At 39.8% G+C, this 21,606-nt stretch overlaps 1 protein-coding gene across 1 annotated transcript in view; it reads left to right on the top strand.

Moving 5' to 3' along the window:
- The window catches only part of Myo3b (myosin IIIB), a 425,075-nt gene that overhangs the window by 151,473 nt on the left and 251,996 nt on the right, over window positions 1-21,606 (top strand). Inside the window, exons 9-13 of the mRNA XM_015478942.2 lie at window positions 1,919-2,074; window positions 15,462-15,558; window positions 16,494-16,610; window positions 17,664-17,768; window positions 21,033-21,116. Of these exons, the coding sequence (XP_015334428.2) occupies window positions 1,919-2,074; window positions 15,462-15,558; window positions 16,494-16,610; window positions 17,664-17,768; window positions 21,033-21,116 (559 nt within the window). The remainder of the gene's footprint in view (window positions 1-1,918; window positions 2,075-15,461; window positions 15,559-16,493; window positions 16,611-17,663; window positions 17,769-21,032; window positions 21,117-21,606) is intronic.

Consider the following 21,606-nt stretch of genomic DNA (forward strand, 5'->3'; position numbering starts at 1 on the left):
CTGCTGGTAGTTAGATGAAGCATCAAAGCTGATGCAGAAAGAAAGCAAAACCAGAAGTGTAAGTGGGTGCTGTTATGAGAGCTTTCTGTCCCTGCGTATGGGGACACTCCAGTCTGGGAATGTGTTTGATGTGACCTGCCCACTGTCCCTGGGCAGTTATAGCTGGGGATTCAGCAGATCCTGGGCTCCACTTGTTCCCGCTGAGGCTCAGGGGGTGTTGTGTAACCCCAGGTCTCTCTTCAGCAGAAACCCTCAGAGGACATGTGACCATTCTTATTTTAGAAGTTTTCATACACCATCTCTCCAGCCATGGAAACCGGCCATCATCCTTATCACTGATCAACTAGTTACCCCTGGGGTTCCTTCTCAGGTAACAGTGATTGACATTTATTTTCCTTCAGTGATCACATAGACAGATGAATAGACATGCATCAAGGGAAGACTGCTGATAAAAAGACAGGACCAGTCTTTTTTTAGGCCTGTGCATTGATTTTGTATTGTTGATAGGGAGAATAATAGGTTATTCAAAAGACTCTGAACCTATAAAAGTCAAATGATTGATTTTCTCTGATGGCAAGGTAGAGGCGGCATTTATAGTCCTGTGGGCAGAGGATGGGGATCCTCTAGGTGCTGTTTGCTCTTCTAGCTGCAAGAGGCAGGGGGTCCTTGAGCCAATCCTCAGCCTGCTGGGAAAGTCACTGAATATCCTCCAGGACTAGAAGGTGAGGAATGTGAAAGAGTTTTGCAGTGAAAACTGCACAGATTAAAGTTCTTTTTGTAAATCCCACGGTCGAGGATGGTTTTAGGAATCCTGCTTAAATGTTCTGAAAGGTACTAGAGGGGATGCTGGACTTTTTTGACCATTTGTGGATGCATTTAATTATTTAAAATACGTAGTATTTTTAGATGTCACTGGCATGCCACATTTGGGTAAACTGAAGCTGTTTATTTCAAGGAGTAGGCAGAATGGCCTCCAGTATTTATCCTAAGCCTTCAAGGTGAGCTAAAGACTGTTAGCTTAACAGGGCGAATGTTGAAATTTCTTCTGCTCACCAAGGGCAGCTCCTCAGAATAGAAATGCGATGGTAATTGGAGAGGTATTCATCAGATTCCATTTCACGAGGAATTTCCTGTGTCAAAATCATTTTCAATAACAAAGAACACACAGCAAAATGCACTAAGTCATTGTTTTCTTTGAAAAGGGCACTCAGTCTGAAACAGAAAGTGGTTACACTGGTGCGGTTTTAACCAATTAACCGCAGAGTTCAAATACAACCCAATTTTTACCATTTTGAATGGATGTTTTGTTCCCTGTTTGCACAATCCCATCCCAATTCATCTGAATGATATGGTGGTCACTTCCTGTTTTGAGATTGTTCTGCTTTTTCAGAAGACATTTGAAATCAAGCTGCTGGATTTTCTGTGTTTTAAGAGTTGTTTCCTGCCTTACAAAACCCTTGATGCATTTCCCTATCACCAAATAATGGATGTTTCATGTTTTAAAATTTAATTGAGGTGATGGTATTTAATTCTATATGCTTCTAAAATAAAATATATAGATTAATCAACTTGACTCCATCGAAAACACTTTTCTATAATGAAAAATCAGACAGAATATTGTCTGACCAGTCTATTTTTTTTTTAATGTTTTGAATACTTCAAAGCAAATTGATGGCAAAATTTGTGCTTTTGATACTGATTTTAAACAATCTAAAATAGATTTCTGATATATCAATTAACTAATATGAAAATATTAGCTGTTTTTCTACTTTCTGGTCTACATCAATAAAGAAGGAGCTATGTAAGGTCAGCGATCAGGTTGTATAAATAAGCCTTCTTGCCTCTTCTCTGCCACATTCACAGAGGAACAGAGTGTCTAACATTGTACTTTGGATTGTTTGTTGATTTTTACAAACAGGTGTCTTATTAAGGATTTTGAAAAGAGGCCTTCCGTCACGCATCTCCTCGACCATCCATTTATTAAAGGAGCTCATGGGAAGGTTTTATTCCTGCAAAAACGGCTAGCCAAGGTGCTCCAGGAGCAGAAGCAGCTAAACTCTGCTGTTAAAATCAGGTATGGTACTTCATGTCATTCCGCATCCTCCCTCCCGTTATTTAGAAAAACGGCATGTGTTTTGATTTCCCCAGTGTTGTTCTTGGTAATGATCACATCCCTGCATTTGGGAGAGTTTCATTTATGTGACATTAAGCACTCCACGCCCAGTGGATGAGCAGGCAGGCTTGTGCTTTTGTGGCTAATTTCTCTCAAATAGCTGAAATCTCACTGCCCTCATGTTTGGTTTGCTCTCGCTAAAAACCAATAGATACATGTATATATTTGTATTTAATAAAAATGCAAATTTTTCTTTTGACCAATAAAGGAAAGCAGCCATGTCTGAGATTATGTGGAAAAATCTTTACTTGGCTGTCATAGACTTGGAACAGAAATATAGGCTATAAAGTGATTTTTGGAAATTTTTGGAAATTTTACTCTTTAAATTCTAAACATCTTTTCTTTAATGTGTTCTGAAACTTTTCCCCCTTTTGTTAAAGATCTCTTGGAGTGAATTTAGCATTTTAAAGTGATTTTTTAGCTAATGTTTATGTTATCAAAGTAACTGTGGTTCTCACCCCTCTTTCCCTCCCTTTTTTAAAGGGTAGATTTTTTTAAAAAAATGTTATTTTCTAGGGCAAGTGCATAAAACAGTGTTCTTGGTGAGTCACTCAGAAATAGATCTTTAGTTTCTGTCCAGAGGGTGGCAGAATTTCTCTTTAAGGGGAAAAAAATGCAAATAAACCTACTTCCTCTGCTCAGCAATTATTTGATTTTATAAAACCAGCCAGGATACAGATAAGCTTCAATCCATTATTATTAAAAGACATCCGAAGTACTGGAGGTGAAGAAAATGAAATAGCATCAGGCACAAGTTCTAGAAATATTCATATATTCTGCAGAAAACTGTTTACAAATCAAAAAGTCAAACACTGGCAACAGCTAGCCAGAGGCAGAGTTTCAAGGTAACTATATTTTGCTGATTTTCTCCAGCTAACACCAGATTCCATTTTGGATAAATTTTTCCTACTCTTTCCTCTTTTCTCTGCCATTTCTGTTTCTGTGGCTTGCCTCTGGATAGAGAAACACAGAACAATTCTTGTGCTTGGTGCCTTTTTGAAGCACTGGGAACTTGTGTTTAAGCCCCAGGGAACTGAAATCCCCTTTCTTCCCTCGCTTTTGTTCCTATACACCAGGAATGGCCCCCTACCACCCACCTTCACAGACACAGCACAACCACCCCAAAGGAAAATGAAATACAATAAAACACAAACCAAGCCCCAAACAAAGCTAACACTTAAATACGGTAAGTCAAATCCAGAGTCTCCTCCTTGGCTTCCTGTTCTGAAATCTGCTGCAGAATAGTTTCTAAGACTCCTTTGGAAAGTTACCCAGCGTTGCGTGTTTGTGTGACTTGACCTGACCAGATAGATCTATGTTCGCTTTTTAAAAAATCTTCTCCTTTCACCATAGAGAATTGTATCTCTCTTGTTTGCTTCCTCTAATTTCTCTTTATCTTTGTTAACTCCCTTTGATGTCCAAAGCCTCATAGGTGGCAGAGGCTTCTCATGGGGTCTTTATAATCTTGAGTTTCAGTCAGTAGTTTGGGTTTCTTTGAACAGTCACTTAAAAAAAATTACAACCTCACAAATAGGCATCAATACTTTAAACAGCCCTTTCCTTAGAAGGTAGAAAAATTAATTAATTCCAAAGGAAGCACGATGTGTGTAATTGACACTTACCCGGCCACCTTTCCCACATGGTGACTTCCTTTTAGCAACTGGCAAAGAGTTGGCTATGTAGATATTTTTTTGTTGTTGTTGTTCACCAGGAAAAACTGTCAGCCATCATTTAATGTTGATAAATGGATATATTTAAAGTTATGAGTTTCCAGTAAAGTTGGGAAAAGCAAAGAATAATTAAGGTAACATAGAATAATTAAGGAGAAAACAAAGAATAATTGCTGAGTGAAGCAAATACCCATTAATTTTTTTTTCTTTCTGCAAAAAGAGGGCCGTGCAGTAGGAAGATGTAGGAATCAAAACCACTAAGTCTGCCAGGCTTGAATCCCTGCTCACCCACTTACTGGATAAGTTAATTTTTATTTTTCTGAAGTTTCTTCTATAAAATGGGGATTATTTTAAGGGTTGAATCTTCATGTAAAATACTTGGAATATTGCTCGGAATAGAGTTAAATGTCAACAAATGTTAGTAGAAGGAGTAGTGTACGTGGTCTATTTAATTCTTTTTAACACTAATTACCTCTTGCCCTTAATCCATGAAAAATTCATCTTTTTACCATATAAAATCATGACAATAAATAGAACTCAGGTGTATCAAATGTTAAAGATATCAATTTCTATCTCTTATTCAAAATCTAATTTATTCATTTATTCTTTATAGAGACATTTATGTGTGTAGGCCCTATGCTAAACATGGGTACTACAAAGGGAAATTTGATGCAGTTCCTGATAAAAAGCTAATAGTCTGGTGTGTGATATGGATAGGAATCAGATAAGAGCAGCTTACATGAAAAATACCTGGATAAAGAATGCCTGGGGTACCCCTAGAGCACCTGGGAAAACACACCTACCCAACCTGGGATAGGGATGCTTGGGGAAGGCTCCTGGAACCAGGGGAAGATGGTGCTTGCATTGTCATGGAGAATGAATGGAAGAAAATTGGGGGAGGAGGTTTTTCTGGGTTGAGGGGAAAGGATGAGCAAAGGGCAAAGAGCAAAGGAGAGAGGGCTGGAAAGAGGTTGGGCTTGGGGAATTCGGTGAACAATTGGTTGACATCACTGGATCTCAGTGTGGAGCAGGTAGAAGGGGGAGCAGGTATGCAGGGTCAGGTCATGATGGGCCTCAGGACCTTGGACCTGTTCCTGAGGCAGGGGAGCCCCTGAAGAGTTCAAGCAAGGTTGTGTTTCAGAAGGGCGTTCTGACAGCAGCGTGCAGCGGGGACCAGGTACTGGGTGAGCTGTCATGGTGGGTATAAGGGCAAAAGGTGTTAGGGTAACAGTATTATCAGGGCTTCATGATGATTGGTTGAGGGAGAGTAGGGACTGAGGAAAGTACATCAGAGCCTATCCAAATGGAGCTGCTTTCCTGTCCTTGTTCACACTGCAATCAAATACAAATGGCCCAACACTAAGAGACAAGTCAAAAAGACTGCTCCCTCTCCCTATCCCATCAAAGGCAATGCCTAGTACTTACAGACATTACACATAGCTTCCAGCTCTCTGCCCACCACAGGATTCCTCAAAGGTTCAAACAGCCCTTCCCACGGCCCCTCTGCCAGAGTGACTTAGATTTTGAGAAGGGATCCAGTGGAGTGAAAGTTAAAGCCCCATGGAAGGCTGCTCCCCCAAAGGCAAAGAAGGTCCTGACCACTTTTAGCATTTTCTCCAGGGGAGAGAGAAGCCTATAACTGCAGGGAAGAAGGCAGGTTTAAAGGATGGGGAAGACTGCACAGGGGAAGGAAACGGATCTTATGTAGTCGGAGACACTGAGACAGAAGAGAGGATAGAGGAAGCAAGAGGGAGTGGATCAAAGGTCCAAGAGGAGGGTTGGTTGGCCTTAGAGAGAAAAACCTGTAAGTTGGGAGCAATGCATAAGGGTTTGATAAAAATTCTGAGGAGGTAAAGGAGATACTATGAGGAAGCTCAAGTTGTAAGGTCTTTATCTTTCCAAAACATGAAGCAAGGTGATCTCAGAATTGGGAGTGGGCTTTGGATTCCAGAAAGGTGTTAAACCTTTGAAATAGACACTATGAGGAATATAATAAAGAGTTCATTAATGATAGAGATAACGATTGCTCAAAGGTATAGAAACACAGGTGTGGTGCATGCTTGTAATCCTAACAGCTCAGGGAGCTCAGCAGGAGAATTGCAAGTTTGAGGCCAGCCTGGACAACTTAGTGAGACCCTGTTTCAGAATTAAAAAAAAATAAAAAATAAGTCTCTACTTATCTCTAGATGTAAACTCTGGTAAAGTGCCCCTAGGTTCAATCCCCAGTACTGAAAGAAAAGAAAACAAGAACCTGTGTGGAAGGCGATTGAATAGCATTCCAGTATAGTGAAGTTAATCAGTGTTTAAGGTGATGCATGCAGGACAGTATCGGACACTAGAAACTCTCAGAAAATGTACCATCGCCAGCACCACCATTCCCATCTGTCATCTGGGGTGACTTTTAGCAACAAGGAACAGGAGTAGAGAAAGGGGTACTGCCTACATCCCGCAGGGGCGGTGGAATCGGGATCCCTCTGCAAGGTGTGGGCTGGCAACAAAAAGATCACACAGACATGGAAGTAATTTTTTCACAAAACGGGGGTGGTGGGTGGTGTGGTGAGACGGCTCTGTGACCTTGAGCTTCCTCATAGTATCTCCTTTACCTCCTCAAATTTTCTGAGTATTTTTTAATCTAACTTTTATGCATCTTTCCCAACTTACAGGTTTTTTTCTCTCTAAGGCCAACCAACCTTCCTCTTGGACCCTTGATCCACTCCTCTTGCTTCCTCTGTTATCTCCTCTCTTCTGTCTCAGTGTCTCCTTCTACATAAGATCTTTTTCCTTCCCCTGTGCAGTCTTCCCCATCCTACTATCATGCTAGAAGGCGAGAGAGCAAAGATAAAGCATACACTGGGAATCCCTTTATTTATAGGGAAATTAACAAAGAATTCTTAATAGAATGTTCTTCACCAAATTAGGAAGGGAATGGCTGGTCTAGCCCCAATGGGTAATGCGTAGGTCCAGAGCCATGAAAAAGCAGATTTCTTTGTCAAGCAGAGGTGGAGGCCACCAGCATCATGCAGCCCACAGCATGCAATGCCAGACCAACACCCCCTTGGCTCAAGGCTGAGAGAGAATGCTTAGCATAGCTCATGGGTGGTCACCCACAAAGGGGATTGTGTGGTCTTCTCCAGGGTGGAGCTTGGCTTCAATGGACCTGATGGGTGGACAAAAGAAAGGCAGTCAAGCTGTTGTGGGGCAGGTCACTCAGAAAACACACCAAGTCCCAGTTTTGTCCAAATTGAAGAGTCTTTATTTAGCCAGCCGGCCGGAGCCTACTCCCTGCAGGATGCATAACTATCTCTATAAGGAACAGCCCTGAGCCTGAGCATTTTAGGATATTTAAAGGCAAATCTGCAAAACTCACATCCGGGTTGACATAGCTCAAGCAAGCAGATACAGAAGCTAAAAAATCTGTTAGCAGAACAACTCAGTCAACTACATCTTGGGTCCGAGCAGGTGCTAAACAACCATCCAGCAGGTAGTCAGCGGGGGTGAGAATCTACTTCAAAGTCATATAGGTCACCAAGACCACCATATCCTGGGATGAGTACATTTTGTGGGGTACAAAGTACAGAAGACAATATATATATTTTTGAATTTAGCGGAAAACAGCTTTCATTTTGTTTTCTCAGAAATGGATCCCATAGCTGTCTCTTCACGGGAGCAGTAACAGAAATATTAAGGTGGAGACTAGAACAGTTGAGATGGAGTCCCTGCGACCATACCTGCTTGCTTGTATGGCCATACATGCTTGCTCATATAGCCATAGTGACTCTATTCTTGCTACTTCAGCAAGGAGGGAATTGTTACAAGTGGTCAGGTAGTTTTACCACAGCAATTTTGTGTTGCCAAGTATTTTGTGTTGCCAAGTATGCTATGCTTGGTAACTATTAATGGGTACAGAGGTGTGGCTTTCCCATTGGAGAAGCATTTCTTACATGATATAGAGTCTCAGGGTAAAATGGAGTCTGTTTGGTAACTGCTCATATAGTCTGGCCCATAACAAAGCAAGGTTAGCAAACAATCCTTGTGGTCTCTAGAAGAACTGTGAAGAAGGCAAAGACAGGCTTATTGATTTTGAGGCTGAGCCCTGTCCTGGTACTGATGGTTACCATGGAGACGAAGAGCCAAATCAGAGGATGATGGTGAGAAATGGGAGAGTAGAACCGAGATCTTGGAAACTTCTGAGAGATAATTGGGAACTTGGCAAAGCTGAGTTTACAGAAAGCTTCAGTACAGAAGAAATAAAAGTTTTTCAGGTGTTGACGAGTTGAGGAACCTTGAGATCAGAATGTGAGAAGAATGAACAAAGCTATTGGTGAGAGATGGGAAAACCAAGGGTTGAAGTAGGGGAGGGGTAGAGAAGGGAAACTTGGGCCAGGTGCCAAAGAGGATGACCTCAGAGGTTGATGGGAGCATTTTAAAAGGGAGAGACTGGATAGGGAGGACAGTGGTAGGCAGCCAGAGCAGGAAATGTATGCTCCCTCAGTGAGCAGATGGGAGATGGTGCTAGACAGGAGCCAGATGGGAGATGGTGCTGGACAGTGTGGCCCATGAAATGCCATGAAATGGCACTCAAGAATACTCCAGACAAGGTTTGGAATCCTGGGGAGCTTGAGCATGGTACAGTAGAAGGTGCACCATGCCTGAAGGAAGGAGGGCTTGTCCTAAGGCCCCAGCTCACCTCTTCTGGGTCTAAGCTTTTCTGAGTATTGCAGCTTTTTGGAAAACCTGGCTGAGATTCATTCCTGTTTCACTACATGTGTATTATAGGGGTGTGTGTGTGTGTGTGTGTGTGTGACTATATCTATGTAGCTCTATAGAGGCACCTATGGAAAAGTGATATTTGGCCATTCCCTGATGCTGATGATGGTATATGCATAACCCCACTGGAATTTAAATTTTTCTGGTAAATTTCATTTATTTGGTTTAGGTACAATAAAGCAGTTATGGATCCAAGGCTTACTCTCTTAAAGGAGGTTAAAAAGCTTTAAAATTCTGTGAACAATACTTGGAGGTTACATTGTTACTTAATCTGTTAGGGATGCTTTTAAACAATTTGGTCATTTCCTTGATGTCAGGTCCTATTTCCTTGACCTTCAAAAGGACTTCTTCCCCAAACTAGTTTTGCAAAACCCTGAATTCATTAATATTACCTGCTATGTCATCTAACCATTAAAGTTTAGAGAAGCCGACTTGGAAACATGCATTTTATCACTTCATAAGAGTTCTTGAGAGAAGAGAAACCACTCTGTGGAATATGAATGGAGGCAGGGAAGGCCTGATTGGTTGTCATGACCATGAACTCAGCTGTGAGTCTCAGTAAAATGACAAGCATGTCATGCCCCTGCAGGTGACTTGGGGCTTGCTGGGACTGCAAATATTAAACCCTCAAATGCCAAGGGTCTACTGTAAGAATTACTTGGTAGAAGAATTGGTGCTGTTTTTTTTTTTTTTTTTCCCCTGCTCTGTTTAATGGATTTTTGGTTCTGCCCTTGTAATTTGCCTGAGGCTGATTAAAACAATGACTTCAGTTATTTCTTTTCAACCTGCAGCAGTGACCTTTAAAAACAGATTTCTGACAGCTTACTTGCTGAGCTTTCCCCAATCAGTCTTGCTCACTCACTTGCGTCTACCTGCACATGTGTGCACATGCACAGGCACACCCATACACACACACACAAACATGCTATATTCTGTATGCTGAGGGTTCCTGGGTTCCCATGTACATGAATGACTCCCAGATGATCGCTTCACGATGTGCTGAAGTTCAACACATAGGAAGTTAAAGATCCTCCTGTTGCCCCAACAGAGAAGAAATAAGTCTGTATCCTGATATGATTAGGATCTGCTCTCGCTGTCTTTAACTGAGAGAATGAATTGATATTTAATTTTCTTCTGTTGTCACTGACTCTTGCTTCCTAGAGAAGGTGGGTATATTATCAAATCCTGTTTAATATAATTGATGATAAAATGCTGATTTATCATAATTCTGGCTACAAATGTGCTTAGTTGAAAAATGGTGTTACTATAGTGATTTCTATTTTTATATCTCTGTATTATAATGTTTGAGAGATATGATCTTAAGTTTGGGGTTAAGATATAGCTCATGTAGTTAAAGGTATCAGGGTGGTATTTCTGTCCATAGTTGACTGTCAGTAGAATAGTCACATGTAGATGGTCTGTCATTGTCATTCTCTTCCTAGGTCCACAAATAATTTGGAAGAAGTATTCAACATCACTTACCGGGGTAGCAACTGTCCTCTATGTTCAGTTTCGGTGTTCTCGTTCTGTATGCCAGGATTACAGGGTTAAGGGAATGGTCCCTGGGCTCTGTCCATGGCCATGAGCCTTTGTCTTAGAGTCTTGAGGGCCACCCCCATTGAGCTCGAACCTTCTTCCTCATTTCCTCTCTTCTTTATCCCCCTTTTTGCTCCAGCCTCCATAGAGGTTACTTTTTCTGTATCTGTAATGTGGTGGGAGTATTAGTCATTGCATTAGTCAGCTTTCCTCACTGTGACCAAAATATTTCACTGAGTGGTTTGAAGGAGGGAAGGCTGATTTTGACTTAGGGTTTCAGAAGTTTTAGTTCATGTTCAGCCAGCTCCACTGCTCTCGGGTGAGGCAGAACATCATGGCGGAAGTGTGTGTTAGAGGAAATGCTCAACTCATGGCAGCCAGGAAGTCGGGAGTTGGGGGGCAGGGGAGAGCAAAGGTCCAGAGAGAAGACAAACCCTTCCAGAGCACAACCCCAGTGACCTTCTTCCTCTAGCTAGGTCCCTGCTCCTAATCCATTCAGCCATCGATGAATTAATCCACTGATGAGGTCAGAGCCTTCATGATTCCTTCACTTCCCCATAGGACCACCTCTGAACACATGAGACTTGGGGACATTTCAGATCCAAACCGTAACAGTCATTCTCTAGTCCTTCCAGTTCCATCTTTGGATGGAGGGGAGGGCTCTGAACTGGATTTGGAGCTTAGGCAGAGGTGACCTTCATGATCCTGCCACAGGGTGACTGTCTAAAAGACCACAGTGCAAAGAATAACTTCTCACTAGCATGTGGCTGAGGTTAGAAGAATTTGTTTCCCTTCCCTTGTTGAGTAATGATTTAGAGCACTTCCTCTGTTGCTTTCTCCTCCATCATTGTTGGGGAAGGAGAATACCATGTCCTGTCTGCCCTGTGTGGAACTCTTGCAGCCCTGTTTGTTCCTGCCTATAAGGGCATCTCCACATAGGTGGTAGACAGGGAGAAGCTAAGGGGTAAGGAGTCAGCTGGGAGCAAAATCATTCATAGGACCAGCAGCTGGAAAAAACACTGCCGGGCCCTCTGATGGGTTGTTGGAGACATTCACATAGTATTGGTTTAACCATAGCGCAGGTGTAGAGATAGAACAATAGGGAAAGCTGCCGCACTTCAGGAATTCATTGCATGGAGTAGCTCCTCCAGCATCTGAACGACTATGCTGCCATCTAAAGCTCCTTTCCCACACATGGGCTGGGTCAAAGGCATTCCAGGAAAGACCCCCATCTCCTATGCCTGCTGTTATCTTAAGGGAACTCCATCTCTGGCTCTGTCTTACCCATTCTGTTCTTGCTCTCCACTCACTTCTTTGGATTTGATGTTTCATACTCACTTAGGCCATGGACTCAGACACCAGTTCCCCCTTTACGAGTCCTGAAACCTAAGTCAACCCCACTTTATACCCTGACCCACCACTATTACACCAAACCCCAACTCCAGGGGACAGTCTAAGCCAGAGCTTATCTCTAAGCTTCGGCCCTCAAACTCCATTTATTATAGAATCTGGGATTGACAGTCAATAGGACCTCATAAATCACAAGTAGGAAATCTAGCCAAAGTCAATAGACTTTCCTGGAAATTGAAAATAACTTCGGAGCCATTAAAACTATAATGCCTTACTATATACTCTTGATTTAACAGAATGTCTTTTGATATTTATTTATACATTTGTATATCCATCTACATTTCTCCAAACTTTGAAATATTTAATCCAAGTATTTTTTTTGTTGGTGCTCTATAATTTTTGCAATTTAAAGGAATTTCATCAAGTCAGCAATAGATGCTATTCTCAAGTAAAGCACTAGGTGGCGCATGTGAATTTTAAGGAAAATTTAAGTTTGTAGTTAAATGTGACAATACATCATTTAATGCAGGAAAATTTTAAAAATCTTTCAACTAAAAATAGAGAAATATAAGCAATATAACAGCTTTATAAACATATGTAAAGTCCAAGATAAGGTTTTCCAAAAGAGATAAAAATTGGAATCAATAATGTTTTTTCTTTTCTGTAGACCCTCCAAATCATAGAAGAAGGAAGAAAATTAAAGCTGGCAACAATTTTAGTGGGTACATTATTTGTTGGGGAAGGCAGACAGGGATATATCTATATAGCTATATATATCTTTATATTTTATATGTATGTGTTCATATAGAGATAGGTGGATTTTTTTTTTTTTTTTCCTGGTTGGAAAAGTAGTTGTCTGTCAGCCTGGAAATATCTTGCATCCTATATCAGTGTCTAGATTGCCAGCTTCAACTTGGGTAACAAATAAGTCTGAAGGATTTAACTTCCCATAAGCAGGGAAAGAGATCACACACTACTAAATCTGTGGGTAAAATATTTTAAATGCTATCTTTTATTTATAAAATATCATTGAGGAAGATTTTGGTGAACATTGAGTTTAGATTTACAAAAAAGCATCTGCATGATTCTTGTAGTTATATTTGGCAGACAGACATAAAGATTGCTGTGGCACACAAATAATCTGCTACGGGCCTCAAGGATAACAATTTTCATCATGGTGATATTGGATTGTGTATGTTCACACTGAAAATCAACTTTCTTCTAGAGTATTTTTATCTGTAAGATTTCAAGTGAGATTTTGTTAGTGTTTCCACCTTAGTTGGCTATAAAAATATCTTCCAACATGAAGCCTGACATCCCTGCATGCAGTTCAGGCTGCCTTTAAGTACAGGTCAGCAGTGATGGGAGTGTTTTCCAAAACCCAGGGGTGTTTTCCACTGGTTCAGTGATATTTTGAATTCTGATTTCCTTTCTCAATCTGCCTGTTACTGTTTACCTTTGAGCATCCTGAGATGGCTGCTTCTTTATATTCCATCCAGGGTATTTATTTGCTCTTAGTGGAGTGATAGATTAAGAGTGCTTACTCCATCTTGACTAGAACCAGATCTGTGGGCAATTTTTAAATTCCTATTTTTTTGATCAAATTATATGTAAAATAAACTCTAACTTAGCTTATTTCATATAATTATAAGAATTTATGAAGGAGATTAGCTAGCTGAATTTAATTTAATTGCTCCATTAATAAATGTTGCATTATTTTGCTTTATGATGAACTTTATGCAAAAAAAGCACTTAAATTTATGTGGAGAAGATTTTGGACAGGAAATGTGCACTCTCTTGTTGTCCTATTTAGCAAAATGGCTAGCTAGCATCAGGAAGCAGCTCTGAATAATAGTGAAAATCTGTATTTAAAACCAATTTCGTTTCTCTTTATGTCACCAATATGCAAGGACATAGACCAATAAATTGTTCTGTTGATAATTTGAAAATGCTTAGGTTATAACTTTGGTTTTATTAAACAAAATTGTCATTCTAATTTGTACCTTATATGAATTAGCAGTAAAACCGGTTCTAATAGTAGAAGTGACTAATAGCATGATTCAAATATGCCTCCTTTAAATGTATCAGTGATGGGGATTGGAAATTAAGATTTAATTTAAGAGGCTAGAAAAGAAAAAAAAGTCAATGTTCTATTTGCCCATTTTTATTGTGTTATAAGCCCAAGACTCAATATGCAGAGCTGATGAGTTTGCTTCTTCCTTTTTATTTTTTCCACTTACTTTTGTGAAATGCATGTAGCCAAGGGTGAGGTGTATGTTCCCATTCCATGACTTCCATGTGGCACTTACAGTGAAACAAAGCCAGCTTCTGGGACCTGGCTAGATAAGATCATGTTCATCTTCTTATGCTGTGATGATGATGGGCATGAAAGTTGGCTGGGAAGAACCCGGCCATGATCCTTCTCTACTGGTGGGACATGGAGGTTATTTTACATGTAATTTTGCTTAATTAATGGTGTTCTGAGTAATGTGTGGAGTTATGCAAATTTATTCCATATTTTTGACAAGGATGTAATAGGACTTGGTGCATTTTTTCAGCCTTTGTGCATCTTTTATATCCATGACTGACTGTAACTGTTTTTACAGACTCCAGAGAGAGAGAGAGAGAGAGAGAGAAAAGAAAAACAAGTCATGAACGATTCTATTTATCAATGAAGAAAATTGAGATGCTAATCATTAAGGGATTTGCTGAATATCCCACACTCCATTACTCTCAAGCCTGAGACTAGGACCCAGAGCTCTTAACCTCTAGGCCAGTGCTTCTTCCAACACCACATGGAGTAGTGATAAGTTTATGAAGGGAATTATGGGAAGGCCCAATTTAACACTGAATTAATTTTAGACCCTGAAAAACTATATTTTGATATGCCAAAGGCAATTGTTATTTATTACCAACCAAGTTTTTTAAATGCATGGTGAACAATGGCCCCAAGAGAAAATCCCAACATATACATAAAAGGACATATTTAAGGAACAAAACAAAACATATTTTGTTTCTAGTAGGAAACAAAACAAAACAAAACAAACAAACAAACAACCTGGAATCAGCCTAAATATCGACTAATATAGGACTAGGTAAATGAATTGGTATATATTTATATGATTAAAGTGACTGATTAGGTAGATAGTTTTAAAAATCATCGTGTTAAGTGAAAACAAGCCTGCAGAATGAAATCCACAATATGATATCATTTTTATAATGGAACAACAGAACCTATATATCACTCATGGGTATATATAAATTTTACCAATATTTAGAAATAGGCTGGGAAGATGTCTACCAAACAGTGGCCACCTCACTGTAATGGGACAAAGGTCATAAAGGGGTTTCAAATAAGCAAATAAGATAAAATGTAAACTGATCAATTCTTTGGTTTTTACTGTATTCTCAGAAGTTTGCTTTAAAAATATCTAACTAAGTTGGGGATGGTGCTGGCAGAACAGATGAAGGGACCTGGAAGGAAGGGAAGACTTACGATTGTACCCCAGTGAAACTCGGTGCTTGAAATGAAAACAGAAGGCAGAATGCCATTCGTGAAATTCCTTCCTAAAATCCTAAAATCTCAGGATTTTCATGACTTGGCTCTTTTTATATGAAATATTGCACATGGCTTGATAGTGATCTTACCACACCAACCAGGAAAGGCATGTATTCCTGGAAGTGCTGTGGTTAGATTTTAAGGAAAGTAAATATATGTGATGGGCGGGCCCATTTGGTAATGCTCCCCACTTGGCAGGAGAGAGACCCAGCTTATGTGCTCACCTCCCACTGGTAGCTCCACAGGGAGAGCCTGGGCATCTGCACTCGGTTTACTCTTTCTCTTCTCCATCTCTGAAGTCTCTTAACATGTCATGTGACAACACTGGGAACGAGCCATCCTCATTAAAACCTTCTGCTATGTTATTTACTGCCTGAATGCCAATACTCTCTTGATACATTTCTAGGCATGAGAGGATGCATACCAGGGGACCCTATCATGTGCAGGATGCTGAAAAATACTGCCTCGAGGATGATTTGGTCAATCTCGAGGTCCTGGATGAGGTACTGAATATTTAGTAGACAGTTCTCATTGGAGGCGTTTGTTGCATGTGAATGGTTTGACCTTTCTGTCGTAGACCATGTTCTTCTAAGGTCATTTGACAATTTAATTGTATAGCCAGGGGGTGAAACTCAGGGAGCATTCGGTTGCTGTGACTATGATCCTGTTTGTTTTCATTTAGAGCCCCTATAATGATGAAGAGAAAGAATTTAGATTTTTCCTATAAAGCCCATTATATGATAGGGCTAGATGATGGATTCTATCCCTGAAATTATTTTCTGCCTAATAAAAAATGGCAATTAACCCTCAAGATAGTTGTTTGTTCTTCATTAAGAGGCGCTTCATTTAGGGAAATAGTGAAGTTAATATAGCTCACATTCTAAAGCTGAATACTGTGATAATCCTCATTTAAAATATGCACATTTAATAGAGCCATTAATTGTGCTGGACCTGCTTCTGCTGAGTCTAACTCTTGGGAGCTTTAATTTCAACGACTGAATCACTAATGCATAATGTCAAAGTGTTCAATTCCATATTCCTACCACCTAGATTTTAAGTGCAATGCTTTGAGAAATGAAATTACTATTTTGTCTGTACTTTACCATAGGAATAGCCTAACCAAATTCTAAATAGAACATTTTGATTGGGTAAGACAAGTTTTTTTTTCCCCAATAACAAAATTTTTGTTGACTATTTCAATATCCTTTAACAATTCCTATTTTTTTCAGTATATTTCTATTTTTCTTCTTTCAAGACAAATATCTGTGCTATTTTAGTGACTTGAGATCAGTAGGATCCACCGTATAATTTCAATGAACTACTTCAATCTTTTAGAGAATAATATTCTTATAGGACTAAATTCGTTGTTATTTTTAGAATCTCTAGCTTGGTTGAATATAATGTCTACTGCTCTCAATACCTCTTTTCCACTTCTCAGGAAACAATTATTCATCACTTGCAGAAGCGTTATGCAGACTCACTGATTTACACATATGTTGGAGATATTCTAATTGCCTTAAACCCCTTCCAGAATCTAAGCATCTACTCTCCACAGGTAAGGAATACTTTAAGAGCATGTGTTAGACAGTTTTTTTTTTTTTTTTTTTTTTTTGCTGTTGTGACTAGAAGACCCACCAGAGCAATTGTAAAGGAGGAGATGTTTATTTGAGGGCTCATGTTTTTAGAGGTCTTGTTCCATAGACAGCCGGCTCCATTCCTTAGGACTCAAGGTGAGACCGAATATGATGTCAGAAGAGTGTGGTGGAGGGAAGCATCTCACATGATGATCAGAGAGCAGAGAGAGAAAGAGACTCCACTTGCCAGATACAAATATATACCCCAAAGGCACACCCCCGGGACCTACTTCCTGTAGCCACATCCTACTGGCTTTCAGTTACCACTCAGTTAATCCATCAGGGGATTAATTTATTGATTGGGTAAACCTTCTTGCATTGCTTCAGACATGAGTTTTTGGGGGACAGCTCACATCTAAGCCATAACAGAGCATAAGTCTCCTTGAAGAAATTCAAAATTACTAAAACTGGGGTTGTTGCTTAGTGGTAGAGTGCCTGCCTAGCATGCATGAGGCCCTGGGTTCAATCTCCAAGGCTTCTATCAATTTGGTCAATCAATCAAATTAATAATAAATAAAATCACACAAGCAAATGGAAAGAAAGATGATGTGGTAATAAAATCAAGCCACCCTAGAGGTATATATACTCCAAACTGCAAATAATAATGCAACATACTAGAAAGGTATGGAGGGTAACTTTTTAAAGCAAGCTACAACAATAGCTAACAATTATCAAGTGATTATGACATGCCAGGCACTGGGTTGTGATCATTTCCCACAACTCTGTGACATAGGTGCTATTAGTAAGCCTGTCTGGCAGATGAGGAGACTTAGCACAAAGAAGTTAATGCCCTGGCACAGGCTCCCAAGAGCTGGAATTTGAACTAGGACCTGCAGACTGCAGAGCCTTCCTGAGACAGCAAGTTCCTACATAAGTAGTACAACCTTGGTTTCCTGGGCAACAGATGGTGAAAGCATTAGATGGTCCAGTGGACCCTTAGAAGTTTCCTTTAAATTAGTTACTGTTTTCTTCAGTTTTCCAGGCTCTATCATGGGGTGAAGCGCATCTCGAATCCCCCCCACATATTTGCATCAGCAGATGCTGCTTACCAGTGCTTGGTTACTTTCAGCAAAGACCAGGTAGGGACCCACCTTTCTTTCCTACCAGGTACCCTTCAGCTCCTGAGTCTTCCTGGAACCTTTCCCTTCTGCTGCTGAGGCTGCAGGAAATGGGAAATGAAATCGCAGCTCAGGGCAGCTGCAACACTGATAAGGCCACAATAGCAGGAGAAAGCAAAGCCCGCTTGGAGAAATGTGAAACATTCACATTAAGAGCACTCACCTCTCATAATAAGTAATAAAGTTTCTAATACAAATACTGTATTTCACCACATAATCATTGAAGATTTATGCCAAGGGTTTTGTGTGTGTGTGTGTGTGTGTGTGTGTGTTTCAAAAAGGTAGGATACAACCATAATGTGATTCGTTTTTTTTTTTAATTATGCCAGTATTACTCTAAATATAATTTATTATTAAACTGTCTTTCATTTAAGATTAGGATGCACAGAATACTTGCAAATATACATTAAAATGGAATAGTCCAAATGGGTCATTTTTTCATGACAGTTTAATGAACATTTTTTGTGTCTGGAAACAAAAGTTAACATTAATTGTAATTGATTTGTGCATTACAGTTGAAATATTACACTTGAGAAAATTTACTACAGCATTGCAGAATATAAACTTAGAAAATTTAATTATCTGTGTCTAAAGATTCTGTACCGCTATCACTGGTTAATCTGATACCTCGTCTTTGATATTGTTCATATAAGATGTGTTTACTGTGAGTACTGCAGTGTTCTAAACCAACCACACAAGTTGAAAGTCACCTTTCAGAAATATACTGACAATGTGCATGCACTGCCCTGAGAATCCCAGGCTTCAGACTCGCAGTGCGTGAGAAGACAAACGTGCACCCATACACCACTGGTGAACACATTGCTCTCTTTACCTTTTAAACAACATGAGAAATAGAATTGTGCCTCATGATGATTATGGAATGAAAGGTTCTAAAGCAGTTTTTTTTTTTTTTTTTTGTACCAGGGATTGAGTTCAGGGGCATTCAACCCTGAGCCACATCCCCAGCCCTATTTTGTATTTTATTTAGAGACAGGGTCTCACTGAGTTGCTTAGCTCCTCACCATTGCTGAGGTTGGCTTTGAACTCAAGATCCTCCTGCCTCAGCTTCCCAAACCACTGGGATTACAGGCATGTACCACCCATAAAGCAGTTTTTAGACTGAAAAAATAGGTGCAATAGTTATGTGGTAATGATGATCATGTGGTGAAAAACGGTATACTGAGAACATGATTACATGACAATGATAATAATAAAAACAGTATGTAGAAGGGCATAAATGAAATTCCTTCCTATTCAGGTCTCAGAATTTTCATGACTTGGACCTTTTCACATGACATTTTGCACTTGGGTTGCCAGTGATCTTGCATCACACTGTTTAGCTGCTGAGAAATTGTGACGGGCTGGGCTAAGACTGAATGAGCTTTAAACTCAATGCCAGTTCACCACAGATTTTACTCACCCTTTGACCCTCCAGACTTCCCATTCATCGTAGTGATACATCCTACATTTGACCACTCCTTTACTCTCAACAGGTGTATTTTCTTTTGTTTCTTTATTCTGTGTGAGATGTGATCTAATTTGGAGTACAGATTTTATGAGAAAAATCACCATGTGTATATTTCCGAAGACCTGCAAAATCTGAACTTGGGGTTGTTGAGAAATAAATAAAATTACAGCAATACAGGTTATAAAATGGAATGCATGGATTCACTGTAGGTTAGAAACTTGGTTTCTCCAGGTTCTTACTGCTCTCAGAGATTTGTGAAATGCCCATAGACTTGATGGAGAGGAAGTAAATGGAATGAGATAATGTAGTTTTCAAGTTAAGAAAAGTTACGCCCACTATGCTGTCTTTTTTTCTTTTTTCCTGACACTAAATGTGTGTTTTCCAAACTAATCAGTTTTCCAGTTCTCTGATATCAACTGGGCATCCTACAATTCAATTCATTTCTGACATTTTCTATCTGGATTTAGACTCTACAAGTTAAGGGCTCAATCCAACAAAACTGCCCTGATTCAGAAGCCAGCCACAAATAGAGTAGCCAGGCATCTTACAGTTCTACCAAACCAAATGCAAATTCAGGGGTCACCAGGACCCCTCCTCATGTTTGCTAATTCACTAGAACAATTCACAAGATTCAGGAAAATACTTAAGTTTACTGCTATATTATAAAGGGTACGACCTAGTACCAGACACATGGGAGAGATGCAGAGGGCAAGCTACGGGGGAGGCGCATCTGTTCTGGACAGCCCTTCCTATACTCCATGTGTTCATCATCTTAGAAGCTCATTGAAATCGTTGTTCAAGAGTCTTCATAACTCCATCTCCAACCTCCTTCCCCTTCCCGGAGTTTGGGAGGTGGGGCTGATGGTTCCCACCCTCTAATCACCTGCTTGGTCTTTCTGGTGACCAGTCCCCTCTAGAAGCAGACTAGGTCCCTCACCTTTAACCACTTCATTAGTAAACTGAAGTGTGATTCAAAGGAGCTCCTTGTGAATAACAAAAATGCTCCTATCATTCCGGCCACTCAAGAGATTCCAAGGGTTTATGCCAGAAACCAGGGACGAAACCCAAACTTTTTATTATGCCACAGCCACTCATTTCCTTTATGCATGAAGAGTTCCTAGAAATGAATTATAAAAAGGTCAACAATGCAATAAAAAATAGGCAAAGGATATGGATAGGTTGTATAAGAAAAATACAAATGACCTTAAGCATATGGAGAGATGCCCAACATTACTCTAATAAAAGAAATGCAGATTAAAATTGCACTGAGATTCCATTTTTTAACCTATCAGGATGGCAAAGATCCAATCTACTGTGTTAGTGAGGCTGTAGGAGGGCAGGCATTTTGATACATTGGTACAGTCCTTAAGAAAGCAATTTGGCAGTATCAATCAAATTTATAATGAATAACCCCACTTCTCAGCATTTATTCTATAGATGAACCTGCATATAAATATAATGATCTGTGTATAGCATTAGTCATTGAAACATTGTTTGTAATGACAGAAGGAAAAAAAAAACCTCAAGTATATCAAGAAACAGATTAACGTATGTCTGTACATTGAAATGACAAGTAGCTGTGCCCAAGGTTGAAGAAGCTCTCCATGTACTGAAATGGAAAGATTTGTAGGATAGATTTATTGCTTGGTGAAAAATCGAAGTATACAACAGAGGATGTTATATGAAGACCACAGCTGAATGTACAAGTTGTTTCATGGCCCTGAATTCTTCTCTCTATACTCCATTTCCCATGTCAGTGCATTGTCATCAGTGGAGAAAGTGGCTCAGGGAAGACGGAAAGCGCCCACCTGATTGTTCAGCATCTGACTTTCTTGGGAAAGGTATTGACTGACCTGATTTGTGTAGCATGGCTAGGAGTTCCTGCAGAGCAGCTGCCTGTTTCATAAGTGATAGTAGTACTGCTTTTTATTAGGGGTTACATAAAAACATTCCATCTTTGTTACATTTGCCTCCTGGGAGCTCATCCTCTTAAGATGTCAGCATGCCAACCTTGTTTCACATGGGGAGGAAAATAATGCCAGTGTGAACTCACCAGATTATTGGCCATTAATTTTTCATGTTTTCAGTGTAATAGAAACATGGAGCTATTAAATTGTAAAAGTAATTAAACACTATGAACAGATTAGGGAGAGCTGCTACGGGAATGGGAGGGATGGAAAATGAACATCTTTGGCAAAAGTTAAGGGAAATGAACGTTTAAGTTTGGTGAAGTAGACATTGAAGAAACAATTGCAGAATTAGCCTAGTGGTTGCTGATACTCAGAATTAATGTGTTATATAACTAAAGAATTTCAGGAATATATATATATA

The sequence above is a fragment of the Marmota marmota genome, unplaced genomic scaffold (assembly GCF_001458135.2).
Source record: "Marmota marmota marmota unplaced genomic scaffold, marMar, whole genome shotgun sequence".
Taxonomy (NCBI): Eukaryota; Metazoa; Chordata; class Mammalia; order Rodentia; family Sciuridae; genus Marmota; species Marmota marmota.